Source organism: Hesperophylax consimilis, chromosome 14, assembly GCF_061612785.1.
Source record: "Hesperophylax consimilis isolate HC1 chromosome 14, BYU_Hcon_1.0, whole genome shotgun sequence".
Taxonomy (NCBI): Eukaryota; Metazoa; Arthropoda; class Insecta; order Trichoptera; family Limnephilidae; genus Hesperophylax; species Hesperophylax consimilis.
Genome location: NC_142849.1, coordinates 11,550,179 through 11,564,872, shown reverse-complemented (window position 1 = coordinate 11,564,872; position 14,694 = coordinate 11,550,179). Strand labels below are relative to the sequence as shown.

At 32.6% G+C, this 14,694-nt stretch overlaps 1 protein-coding gene and 1 long non-coding RNA gene across 6 annotated transcripts in view; one reads left to right on the top strand and one right to left on the bottom strand.

Moving 5' to 3' along the window:
• Positions 1-203: 203 nt before the first annotated feature.
• LOC149417879 (uncharacterized) lies at positions 204-1,050 on the top strand. Its single transcript, XR_016303110.1, has 2 exons — positions 204-293; positions 723-1,050. It is a non-coding gene; the product is annotated as an uncharacterized LOC149417879 (long non-coding RNA).
• Positions 1,051-5,004: 3,954 nt separating this feature from the next.
• CASK (peripheral plasma membrane protein CASK) overlaps positions 5,005-14,694 on the bottom strand; it is a 665,459-nt gene continuing 655,769 nt past the window's right edge. For all 5 annotated transcript variants that reach the window (XM_089639496.1, XM_089639498.1, XM_089639497.1 and 2 more), the window contains 2 exons: positions 11,018-11,193; positions 5,005-9,739 (listed from right to left, as the gene is read on the bottom strand). In XM_089639496.1, the coding sequence (XP_089495622.1) occupies positions 9,560-9,739; positions 11,018-11,193 (356 nt within the window). In that variant the 3' untranslated portion in view covers positions 5,005-9,559. The remainder of the gene's footprint in view (positions 9,740-11,017; positions 11,194-14,694) is intronic.

Below are 14,694 nucleotides of genomic sequence, written 5' to 3'. Positions count from 1 at the left end.
CTGTATAATAATTTGTCTGTCATCTTTCCACGCAAAATGATGTTGATGTCATTTCAATTCATTACGAATTTATGTTAATGACGTATGTACAGATTATTATCGCTAGAGTAATTATAAGTAATTTCGTCCCCATCCTAGGGTCGGGTATAAATAGTCCTAAAAACGTCATAGAGCACTCATTGAATTTGTCGCATTGGAAGAATCAAGACACCTCCACTTTTATAAATAAACAGCTGTTGTAGTTATTAAATATACTTTAATCTGCATCACATCTCAAAATCACCATGAATACGGTAAGTCCTGCATCTAAACTTCTCTCCTAATTCTGTTAAAAGATATTTCAATGATTATGTCCACCTGTTTTCGTGTCTTAATTTACCACTTACTACTCCGATTTCGTACATAGATGGCTTAAAAAAATATCTTCGTTTTATTCTGATTCCATTGATTTTAAAATAACATATTTTACAAAACGGAAATTCTCTCTTCTTTAAGTCATGACATTTTTAAAATTAACTCTTTTATTTTTAAATTCCTCCTTATAATACCACAATTATGTGTGTTCTTTTTAATGAATACTTTCGTGATCCTTTAACTAGCAACCTTAATTGCTGTTGAAATAAATAGGTAAATGAACATTAAGGATAACCTAAAGATAGACATTCCTCCATTTCGATAGAGTCTTACTAATATAAAGGAATGTATACATTTATTTATTTTAGGTGCATATCCTAGCCGCATATGCCCTCTTCATATCCGTGGCAGCACTCCCTGCCAACTCCAAGGAGTCATCTGATCTCTCCCCATACCTGGACGAGGGAGATCTCGAAGCCTTGGAACCACAATCCCCTGCAGTGGACTTCCTGTCTCTCATCGATAGAGATGCAGGTTTTACAAAAGACCTTGAAGACACTGACATGTCTGTAGCTTCTGAAAGTACCAGGGACTCTCGCTCCCCACATCCAAAAAAGTCAAAAAAGTCTAAAAAGACCAAAAGCAAGGGATAGGAGTACAATACTACCAGCCACAACAACAACACTATAAGCCACAACAACAATACTACAAGCCACAACCACAATCTTACCAGCCGCAAGTACAATACTACAAGCCATAACCACAAAATTACCAACCACAACCACAATACCAGACGCCAGAAGTACAATACTACAAGCCACAACTACAATACCAGAAGCCACAAGCACAAAACTAAAAGTCACAACCACAATACTATACGCCAGTGAAACAATACAAAATAGTCTTGTTTATAAGCAAGCACAAACACCCACAGGCGGTAAAAGCAGCAACGGCCACAATAGCCACTAAGTTCGCCATCATTAGCTACAAACAAAGTAGGAATGTTTACGTCAAAGCATATTTTATCTCAAACGTCTGAAATTGAACTTATAACTTGTATTAGGATCATGTCCTTATTTCCATGTATTTTAAATTTATCACATTACTGGATTTTCCCCTGTAATTAATGTCCAATCGAATGTCCTTTGAAAAACTACAATAATTACTTTCGAGTATTTAGCTATTTTAGATGTACTATCATGTAGAATCACCTCCCGAAGTTTGTGCACTTTATCCAGGTATGTTATCGTTTTTATGTGAGCATGTATTTAGAGTATATTTTTGGGAAAAATACTTAATATGCTGAAGCAATAAACATTTTACAACGAAAATACAAATAATTTATTAGTGGTATTTTGTCTATTTATTTTATTCACGTCCTTATGTCATAATACTAATTCGTTATAAAAAGACCGTTGATAATACAATTAAACTACCTTTCAGAATTGATACGGCTTTAACCGTGTAACAGATACCCCCCACCTTCCTCTTCCTCGTCTCCTTTGCCTACCTACTATTTTCAGTCTCACAAATTACCAGTGGCTTTTGGGTGAGATTTGAGTTTTAATATTTAATAAATGTAATTATTGATGTCGTTGTAGCCGAAAACGTTTTTTTTTTATTCTGTTTTTTTGTATGAAGATTTTCAGGAAATCGGTGAGGTGCACTGCCTAACTGAATTTTCTGTAAATCTTCACAAAAAAATTTCTAAAGTTTAAAAAATCTTTTTGTGTAAAACATCATCAATAAAGTCGAAACTTTCGAACTTAATACTCTATCACACTTAAAAGTCACGAGCCGTCACTCCAACTTACCCTGATTGGGGATACCACAGTCTCAATGGCTCCATACGGTTGGGAGCTGTTGGGACTCTTGTGTGGTATTCACATTAAAAAATCCCATAGAAGAGGGGAGCGATAGATATTATTTCCAAAATGACGATAATACTTAAATATTTTTTCACAAGTTCAAAGCGTTAATTATCATTATGTTTTCATTGACTGTGGTCACGTTCTCAATGATTGAATTCTTAGTAAAACCATATATTTAAAAATGAAATTGACCATCTAATTATAGAAATCAAGAATTCTTCTTAACGTATTACCGGTTATTCCATCAATCACTTTTATCTGTGGAAATTGCTTCCGTGAAAATTTTAATTGCTCTACGAATTGTTGAATTTAAATGTAATGGTTGTACGAAGGCCACTAGCAATATGAATCGTGATTATCAACAAAACGACGAGGAAAGGTTATCAATTCATAAACCATTCGGAAAAATTCATATTGAAGTATCTTCTTCTTCTTCTTCGATGGCGCTACAGCCCATATCGAGCTTTGGCCTCCTGCAACAGTCGCCTCCAACTCCTCCTGTCCTCAGCGGCTGACTTCCAGTTTGTCACCTGGAGAAGCTGTGCTGCATCCCCTCTTACCTCATCTTCCCACCTCAGTCTGGGTCTTCCCACTTTTCTCTTTCCACCTGGGTGACCAGTCTGAATTCTTTTTGGGACGCGTGTATCCGGCATTCTCTGTACATGCCCAGCCCATCTAAGCCTGAGGAGTCTCATGTGTGCAGAGATGCTAGGGGCCTTATATATATCGTACAATATTGAAGTATACACAGTCAAATTCATATAAATTAACCCCATACAGGATGCCTTGAGGAAAATAATTTTCTTCATGGAATAAACCATCTGTTGGAATGCTGTGTGGAGGGTTTTTTTAAGGAAAGAAAGGAGAGAACGTTCTAGGAAGGTAAAGGGTATGAGGGTTGGGTAGGAATTTAGGGATCACTTTGTCCATGAGTGACGATATATGAATATATTCCTCCCACTGTGGAACAAGGCCGAGAAAATGGGAGAGAACAGTTGGAGAGGTGAAATGGTCTCCCCAAAGCAGTCTCTCCTGATCTGATCTGAAGAACCCGGGCACCCCTGCTAAATCACCAAACGTAGCGAACCACTTGGGTTGACCTATGGCAGAAGTATTGGTTATCCAATAAATGGTTCCCGGGGCGGCGGTACCCAAAACCGCCTCCCGAATTAAAAAAAAGTTTGTCTGAATCGTACAAGGGAATGACTGTGAAGGTTTTACCAATTGCATTTGTATACAAATTAACCTTCAGTGTACCAATTCAAAGGCTTTTCCCCGATTTACTTTCTGGGATGTTCGTATACTAGAATACATTTTTAAATAAGGTCTTAAACATACGACAACTCCATCTAAAATTTTCTTCAATACATTAACGGTCACTACAAAGTACCTTCACTATATACCACGTCAGCTCAAAGACAATTTTTCTTCCTAGCTCCTAAAAATCTTTAACCTTATCCCTGAAAACCTAAAAACCGTGAGTCAACCCCATTCCTTTAAAAAACAAATTACGAAATGAATCCTTACACACGGAATACATTACAACTAGTACAATACCCATTTATTCTACACTCTATCAATTTAATCACCTTTCAGACAAAACATACATAATTAATTAGTGTGATCTATTTACTAATAATTTTTCAAAATCTTTTTTTTCTCCATTCTTTTCTTGCAACCCAAACTAGCTTTACATCATTTTTCTTTTTCATATTATAGTAATGAATAGATTCTGTATAAACTGTAAAATTCACCCTCCATAACACAGGGTCATCCCTAGCATGGAGGGTGAAATGTCACAAAAACGATATCTCTAAATCTTGTATTAATAAAAATAAAATAAACTATACTCCACACAGAATAAAACAGGAGAATATAATTTATCTAAGGGAATGCTGTTTGGAGGGTTCATGGAAATGAAGGAGTTTTGAGAAGGAAACAGGCATGAGGGGTAGGTAGGGTTCTGGGGTCAGCGCATCCTGGAGTGACGGACGTATGAATTCATCCCAATGAGATGTCCAAGACCTGGAAAACTTCACTCCATGATTCCAGGAGCACCTGCTAAATTACTTGGGGTGACCTGTAGCGGAGGTGTTGGTTATCTAATAAATCATTCCTGGGGTGACGATACGCACATCCGCCATCCATTTAGGAACTCTATAGTTGTAAATACTCCAATCAAGCAAAATTTCCAATTATATGAGTCATCATATTATTAACGAAGACATCTTCTTAAATATTAGTTTAAGATTTTGCACGTATTTTAGAATACGTGCAAAATACGTGTCTAGACCTTCGGTGACTTCGTTTAAACTCACGAAACTCAAACAAAAAGGTTTATCACCAAGTGAGTTTTTTTGTATGTACATATTTGACACTCCATTTTCTGTAAATTATTAACCTGATTTTTCTATATGAATGCCAGGCAAGAGTCCCAACTACCTGTATCTATTGGGAAAATTGCATCACCAATTGGGGTATATTATGAGGCACGTGGAGAAGTACCTGAATATTCTAATCACCAAACACCACTAAAGCCATTTCAAACAACGTTTCCATGCAGAATGGTGGTTTGTTACCAAATTATTGATTAATATTAAAAAAACACAATAAAATTTAAAATGAACTCGTGTCGTCGTAATGAAACACAAAGGCAAAACTAATGAATTGGATTTTAGGTTTATTGACATATATCAGGAAAGAAGGATAATAATAATATGGAAGTTTGAAAGATGAAAAAAAAAACTGCCATTTTAATATCTTGAAATTATCAGCACTTTATTTATTTCAATAATATTCATTTGTTTATAATGTGAACACTTATCAGTTTTAAGTTTTAACATAACTCGTTTTTAATGATTCAATATTAAATTTCCTACCTATATTTTAAGCCTAATCTAAGATGAGAAAGTGTGTCGAAGAAATGCCGAAAAAACAAGCTAAAAAATGAAAAAAATACAATAAAACAAATTTGTACAGAACTTGCAGTTATGGATTGTATTACACATTCGTATTAATTACAAATAAATTATGAAAATAAATATTTAAAAAAAATATGTTGGTTTATTGAGAATGGACAAGCATCCATTTTCATTGGTTCAAGCAGAATTCTTGTCAATGCTCATAAACGCTAATTAAAAATATATATTTTGAATAAAAAAAATCAATATTTTTTATTCTTCTGTTCATAAAGGTATGTGTGAGTAGTTTTAGAATAAAAATGAGTAATAATAGCATTATAATGAATAATGTAAATATAAATGAACGATGCAATAAGTTATTCACGAAACTTCACACATTTTATAAATTCTCCTATAATTTAGATGTAACTTCTATTTAAAATTTTATGAGCCTATTAGTCTACTTTAATCTAAATTAAAAATAATAATATTATATTATTATTTATGTGTGGTGAGATTTCCTATTTAATTTACTAAATAGGTAATATAGACTTCTTAATTTAAATCAGATACACACGAAATTTTATATCTTCTTCAATTTCAGTTAAGTATTTAAACCTTTATTTAATGTTCTAACGATTATATGTAAGTAATCATTTCTTCTTATGATGACATTTTTTTTTCAATCCTTTCCATATGAATATGTAGGAAATACGAACTGTGAAAAAATATTTGATTACCAGCATTCTGTTTCCAATAAATTTATATCGACATACTTAAAGATGATCTTTGCAATGAATAAATAAATAAAAACTTCGGTTTATTATAAATGCCATCACTATACTGTGATGGTGGTTAGTATACATAAAACATGTTTATTAACATAACAAAGATAATATATAAAACATTTAAAAAAAAACATAATATTTTTTTATGTGAGCTGCATAGATTTTTATTGCTGTCGAGTACACGAGAACATAGATATATACTATAACAAATGAATAACACTAAATATCTTCTAGAAATAATTCATAATAAATCACATAATTTGACTTTAATTGTGCATACAGAATGGTTCATGATTTTCCATTACTATATTATTTAATTGAATAAAGATTATAATGTTTATTCCTGAATAGTATACATAATTTATAGATATTAAATACAGTAATGATACATTTGTCTAAGTTTCATAATAATAGTAGTTATTGGGAATGTAATGAATCGTATTAATTTAATAATTGATTTTAAAAAGTACAATATTAACAGTTTTATATTTTGAGTATTTTTTTAAAGATAAAGATTTTAGTTTGTGCTATGATTTCAATTAAAGAAAAAACCACGCTTTTATAATAAGTATAATTTTCTACATAGATAAAATTTGTATTTATTAGTTTTTTTCTATTAAGTATTTTCACCTGTATATGTCATATATTATACTAGTGTACATTTTTTAAAATGATTTTTATTTTAATTCGATTATGTTTCAGTTGCACACAAAAGAAATACATACGCAAACAAATAATATAAGTACTTATTTATAAAAGGTAATTATAAAAAAACTATGATACGTAATTCAAAATAAAATATTTCATGGAATGAAAACTTTGTACATAACGTGTTACTATTTGCGTTAAAACAAAGAATAACAAAAAATTATTGCCTTATAAGCGCAAAATTCATTTAAAAAATAAGAATATGGAATGTTAGTCAGAAAAATTAACGTTGTATATAATGAAGAGTTGTATATATATAATGAAGAGTTTCATTATTGATTCATCTTGGGTTCCCAATAGTTAATTTGTGAATTTTCGAAGGAAAAAAAACAGTTCGATGAAAGCTCTTAAACTTTACAGAATTGAAAGCAAAATAAATCTTATCAATATGAGAAAAGAATTTTAAAAAGTAAATATGCTTTATTTAACCTATTATTTATGAGTTCCTAAGTATGATAATGCCATTATCAAAGGCAATTCCAATGTACCACTCAATAAATAAAAATCATCTATACACACAACTTATAAACGATAAATACCATGTAAATATTTTGCAGTATAAGTGATAACATTGAAGCTTCCAAATAATGTGCATCAGATGAGTAATGATGAGAAATTAGTAAGTCGTCGATTTATGTTTTCCACTTATGATTAATTTATTAAAGTTTTATTAATTAATACTGCAACATTTTCCAGAGAATTTCAAACACCTACGAATATTGCAAGTTTTTCATCTCAATTTAATAAATATTTTAGTCCACCAAATATCATATTATTATATTGATACATTTATCGAGGGTTTTGAACTAGTCTGTGGAAATATTTTATTTATTGGGTAAAGAATACTTGGGATAATGTGCGAATTTTAACTAAGGTGATATTTAGTTTGTGGGCTGTCTACACGTTTTTGTTATGGGAGTAGGAATTATACTTAGAGAATATAATTATCATTTGAATGGTAGTTATTAAGTAGGTATTAAAAGTACCTTCATATCGATGTGGTGAATTTGAAGTTATTTTGTCGCCCAGGGAATATACTCGCAAAACCATTTTTTTTACGGTTGTTGTGTTATTTGAGATAAAAATTTAGGCAGAACTATGTAGTTACAATTATTGCAATGTGTTTCAATAAATCTTCAATATCTTGCATCTGCATATGTACCGCTGTAAAGTAAGAATACCTCGATATATTTAATATAAAATGTTAAAGACTTTATGAAACTCAATAGTTTTTAGTGTTACGTCTCTTAGCCAGTGATTCCTGTGAACTTTAACGATCTTTACGGTAAATCGAGATTAAAACAGTCAGCCATTTTTATAAAGATGGATTTTCTACTTTACTGTGAAAAACTTTACTGGACACTTTTCTCCGATCCGTGAAATCGACAGTCCACACTGTAAACATTGTTAAAAAAGCTCCAATTTATACAACTGACAAGCTAAAGAGCTGGTTGATATAATTTTCAAATTATAGCACTGTTTCCGATGGTATGTATACACTAACCCAAAACTAAAGGTAAATTTGTAAATTTGAATGTTGTTCAATACAAATAAAGCTTTATAAACAAGAGTTAATTCAAAGGTTGTGTTAAACATTGTGTCCTGACTAGCTTTAAATTAATATTGACCGTCAGGATATTCGAATTTTTATTTTAAATTAATTTAAGCCCAGAGGAAGTTGTAGCAGTGTCTTAAGTGCAAATGCAGTAAATGCAAAGGGAGATCAGGGTTAGTGAAACTAATCCGATTGACACAGGAGCGTAGATTTCAATATTCAAGATGGGTTGTAAGAGATTACATAAATTTTGCAGAAGTGTCAGGTAGACAAAATATACACAGCACGGAAAACCTACAAACGTAGAAATTAGGAGTAGAAAGGTTCATAGTTTCATAATAATATTCAAATTGTAGTACAAGAATTGTGAAAATCCTGTCAATGTTTTAAAAATTGAGAAAATTTAGAGCTCTAGAGACAGAGACATACAAGTGGTAAACATATGTCGTCCAAGTGAAATACACCACGGAAAACCTACAACCACTATCAAAAGTAATAATAGCAAACGTACACTATGAAAAACCTTTCCGGAGAGCGTTAAACTTTTGGTAAATGTAATCGAACTCCATTCCGCAGGTATCCATCAAATGTAAAGTGCAACATAGTACATGAATAATATCGCAAATTCCATCAAAAGTAATAGCATTACATGAACACATGTTTTAAAAACTTGGAAACGGATTGCAAAAAACTTTGGGCTCCATCATGCCATCAAAGAACACGAGGCGTTGAATAAGAATCTTGCAGACACAATCCAAGTGCACTGTGGAAATTTTGCAACCACTCTCGAAATTAAATGGCATTAGATGCATACATAACTGAAAAACTTAAAAAAAGTACATGAGGCTTTGGGTAGAAACCTGGGTATCCTGCAGAAACAATCAAATCGACAAACAATATTGTCTTTTAACCATTATCAAAATCAAGAGCTGACACATAAATTAAGAACTTTACCGAAGTGCAAGAAAGTTTGGGTTCCATCAGATGTAATCAAAGTGCAAGAAGCATTGGGTAGAAATCTTGCAGATACAATCAATGTGCAAAAACATTGAATAGGTATTCTGTGGACACAATCGAAGTGAAAAATACTCCAGATACATAGCTATCTTGCAGATATAAATATAACAGAAAAACTGAATCTGAGTGGAAGAAACTTAGTTACCATCAGATGCAATGAAAGTGCAAGAGGCATTAGGTAGGAATCTGCAGACACAATCGAAGTGCAAGAGACATTGCGTGGGCGTCTCGCAGACGCTGTCGAAGTGCAAGTTACGGTCGACCTCAAAGTTCGAGGTGTGCGGTGTGTGGGGCGGTCTAGAGGTAGTGAAAGTCCCCGAGCAGTAGCGCGGCTGCCGCTGCGGCTGCGGCGCTATCGCACGGGGGTCAGTACACCCAGCTGACGGGGATCCACTGCGGGGTGGTGTGCACGCGCTCGATGGCTGACTCCAGCGTGGCGATAGTCTCCTCGATGTCATTGTTCACGATGGTCAGGTCGAAGTAGTGGCCGTACATCTGGCGCAGCTGCTCCGACTCCTTGGCGAGGCGTTCCAGACTACCATCATACTGAAAGAGAGAAAAAAATCAAGTTTACATAACATTAAAGTAAAGGAATGTTGTGCATGATTCCAACAGCTATCAATATGTACGTCTTGGACCATCAGATATTCGTTGGAGCTTCCAACACTCCCTAAAAATAGTAATGTGCGGTAGCGAGATGAGTGACAGACATGCGCGTGCGCGGATGGGATATTTCGTCGCCGTAGATGTCAAGGTAGTCAAAACACAAATTTGGCGAAAATGAATTAAGTAAACAGAATCATTTTGAAAGCATCAAAGATGACTGGGATTTGAGTCACAAAAGTATCTGAATACCAGAAGTTTCGCGGTATGAGCGTAAAACTCAGTTTATAGACAACACCAAACATAAGAGACCACCATAAAAAATATGGTGACCGGATACAAAACTGTACAGTGACAATATAGAAGTGATAAAATTACAGCTAAGGTTAGGTAAGGTTTGTTTATTATTTTTCTCCACTTTTCTTCAACGTTCCCACTAGAAGACTTACAATATCATTTCTTACTAAATACTCTAAAAGTACACACATTGGAAGACAGGCGTAAAATAAACGACTTAACTTTTTTTATTCAAAATTCTAAACTCTAACTTCAGCTGTTGCGAACTTCTGCAACTCATAAACTTACGAATACCTACAATAACAACACGACAAAATACACTATTCCACTGCAACACACATAAGAGCAATTACATTGCGAACTCCCCAATACAACGGTTTCACACTATGGGAAACCAATACTTGGGTGATTTTATATTAAGTTTACAAATTTCGTGGATCACGTAAAAGATTTATTCTAACACTATTCCTAAATAGAAGTTGTATTTTTGTAAACCGGTCAAATCGCTGTATTTTTTAAATCTTGTTCTTTTTCTTGTTTTATTTATTTTATTTTTGTATTTTTTAATGTAATTTTATTTTTACTAATTATTTCTTATGTTTCACAATTGTCTGTCATCAAAATTGTACCACCCACATGTAAAAACCCTATGGGCGTTAAATAAATAAATAAACTTTCTGTTTTGTTTTGTCAGTGTTCATATTGTCAATATTCTGTTTTATCACTGCTCTGTTTTTTCACTGTTCTATTTAGTCCCTGTTCTATTTTATCACTGTTCTGTTTAGTCAGTTTTCTGTTTTGTCACTGTTCGGTTTGGTAATTGTTCTGTTTTGTCAGTACTCTGTTTTGTTTGTGCTCTGTTTTGTAACTATTCTGTTTTGTCAGTGTTCTGTTTCGTCATGGAACAAAATATATAATACTTACGTCATTGATGTTCTGCAGGGCCGGCGCCGCGATGAAGATGACGTACGGCGCAAACTCGGCCGTGCGCAGTATCTTCAGCGCTTGCGGCTCCACGTCCAGGATGGCCATGCGGCGTTCCGCGTGGATGCGGCGAATGGTCTCCAGCTTTGTTCCGTACATGGCGTCCTCGTGGGTGCCTGGAGAGATCGACATTGTTTTATTTATAATGTACACAACAATCAAAGGGTTACAATTAAAAAAAATACAAAAAATAAATACCAACCGTCCAGTCAAGACGTAAAAAAATAATATGGAAGAATGCCTGTTCGATCATCTCCAGAAAAGTTCCCACAAAAAAACTCAACATATAAACACGCTACAAGGTTTACAGAAAATTTATTAATCCCAAAAGCAAGCAAAACTATATTTCGAAAAGGACCACACTACATGGCCATTAAAGTATATAACAACCTTCCACGTAGCATCAAACAAATAACCGACATACTTAAATTTAAATCATCACTAAAAACATTTCTTTTAAAGAAATGTCACTACACCTTAAATGAGTACCTAACATAAATTAAATACATCTGTTTTTTATTTTTTATTTATATACATTTGTTATCATGTAATTGTTGGGTTATGTAATATAATGTGTATTTATTGGGTTAGCTGGAAGAAATAGGATGTAACCTATAAGCTATACCCTTTGTACTCGGTATATTTGTGCAGTAAATATATTTTTTTAATTCGAATTTGAATTTTTAACACAATACATATATTTTTAATGATTGAAGTCAATATTAGCGATTTCTAAACGAAAATCTGAAACAGAAAAATCAGAAAAGGATACGGTCACATCTAGGACACGAACCCAGGACCCTTGTCTTTCCGCGACACCGTATCCTATACGTTTAAAAAAAACGTACAGACGACCGTATCCTTTTCTGATTTTTCTGTTTCAGATTTTCGTTTAGAAATCGCTAATATTGTCTTAAATAATTAAATATTACAATTTGAAGTTTTACTCAATAATTACTCAATTCCGAAAAATAAACATATATTTTTATTCAAAACGTCGATTTTTTTAGAAAATACGACATTAATAAAACGCATTCCTTCTGTTTAGATAATCCACAAGAAAAAATTCACTTCACTTTTATATTTTTTATAAAAAATTTAAATTTGGATTTTAGGCCAAAATGCCCAACTAAGCTGAGTTATTATTTTTTTATTCAAAAGGCAGAGCAAATGTCGAAAATGGATATGTGCTATTTTAGTTATTTCTGTTTTAAATTATGACACATAGCCAATTAAGAAGTTGAATTTTGCATTATTGTAGAGGCAAAATTCAATGGCAATTTTGTGCGAGTTAGTATATAGTATAGATGTAATGTTGAATGACATTGACGATATTCTAGATAAGGAGATATGGCTTGATTTGGTATACAGAATAAGTATGATATTCCGTTTCGTTTCGGTTGGGACTCTTGCGGTTTTCACATAAAAATTATACCCTTCTCTCCTTTGCTAAAAAAACCATTTTAAATTTTTTTATTTCGAAACAATTTTATTCATTCCTAACTTTCGTCGAAGTATTCTAATTACCTTACATACGTTTATAATCTAGTTATGCTAAGTGACGAACAGTGTCCTCCCCTAGGATTCCTTAGTCGTGTTCCGCTAAAACCAGTCAATCCCTAGTGACATACGGGGTGAATAAACGCCGTAATAACATAATACAAAAACAGGTCTGAATATTTTAAGTCAGCTTTAAAATTCATTATGGAGAGTTTAAAATCCACTGAAAATTACGAAGAAAAGTTAAAAAAAACACAGGCACTTTCTTAATTAAAGTATGAATACTGAAAAGGAAATTTTAATACATAGAAATATCCGTCGAAAATTTTTATCAAAATTATATAGTAAGGGAGGTAGATTAAATTTGATCGAAGATAAAGAAATAAAAAAGTCGCAAAATATTTGTAACAAAAAAATATTGTGTTTATGAAATTAAATAGCATCTGTACCTATTTAAAAAAACACAAGTTAAAAAATCGTGAGTAAATTTAGTAAAGTTACAGTAAATAAATAATAAACACTAGATAAACAAGAGAGAGTTGAATGGAAGAATGTTTTTCATAAAAAAATATTAAATAAGAGAAAACGTAATACACTTTACGTAAGATATAAGATCATAAGTCGGAAAGCGTATTTTCTCAGACACCTCATGAGAGAGAAATATGATGGATTATGATTAACAGCTCTATTAGCAATTCCAAATTATACGAAAATTTAATAAAACCTAAGATAAATAATGCGCGTTGTCTTTATTTATGGAATGTAATTCATTTACAGTTGAAAATATGTTGAAACCAGTGAAGAGTTAAAAGATAGAAGTGTGATAATATCGATACCTTAATTCCAAAGTGTAACAACTCAAAAATCATTTTTGAAGATATTTTTAGCGTTTAAAAAAAATTTTAAACAGAAAAATCAGAAAAAGAAAAATCTGGACTTGAACCAAAACATCCTAGATCACAGTTATCTAGGAGGTTTTTCTTGAACCCAAGACCTTCGCGTTGCCGGGGCGCTGTTCTACCAACTAAGCTAATGGGACCCTATTTCCTTTGATCAAGTCCTAGATGCGACCGTATCTTGTTCTGATTTTTCTGGTTCAAATTTTAGTTTAAAAATCGCCTATATTATATCTAATAATTAATATTAAGTTATTAAAAAAATCAGTTTTCATAGTTCTAAGATAATTAGGAAAAAAGATTATGGAAAGGTTTAAACTTAAACTGCAATCTATTTTTTGTAGATTTATGTGAATTTTTTTTAAAAACATGCTCATATTATTCGTTATATTAATAACATTTTTTCTAATTTGAGTTTTTGGAGGTTTTTACAGAATTTTCATAGATGTTACACTTTGGATCTAAAGTATTTGTGATATTTCTGTTTTAGTGCATGTGCTGTTTTAGTGCATTATAGTATGGAACTGGTAAATAATAACTACTGTCATTCTAAAATAACCATAGATTACCAGTTCTCTTGTTGCATTTTTGAAGTGGGACATATTGCTATTCTAAGCATTTCCTCATACTTAACTCAAAACTGTACATTTTTGAGTTTTCACTCTTAGAAGGTAGGTATCTATATGATTTGATTCACTGTCAAAAGTAGTAGAGTAATTAATTTTTGGGTTATTACGCCGTGTTGCGCTTCCTCTTTTTTAAACCAAGGTTTCGGACAGCGTTACAGTGTCCATCACCAGGGCAGGTGTGTAGATTTTGATAAAGTTTGTTATTTGTGTACGTATACGGGGTTAAGCATTAGTTTTCGGTAAATAGAACTTGACGGTTAAATCAAAACTAAACGCAGAAAACCACACTTATTTTACCAATTATTTAACCGAAATACCGGCCCCAAAAGGATTATGCTTCCAACACGTTGTCATTTCCTGCATATATAAACACACACAACCACAATAAACACATCTCTCCGGATGATGGAAACTGTAACGCTGTCCGAAACGTTGAATAAAGAAAGAGGAAATGAACAGCGGCACAATAAACCAAAAATGAATGACAACAGAAGTGTGTTACGATCGTGAAATTACCCAAAGTTCAATTTCTCCTTACTATTACTGAAATTGAAATAGCCGTCGAAATATTTTATGAAAATATTGGCGTCAT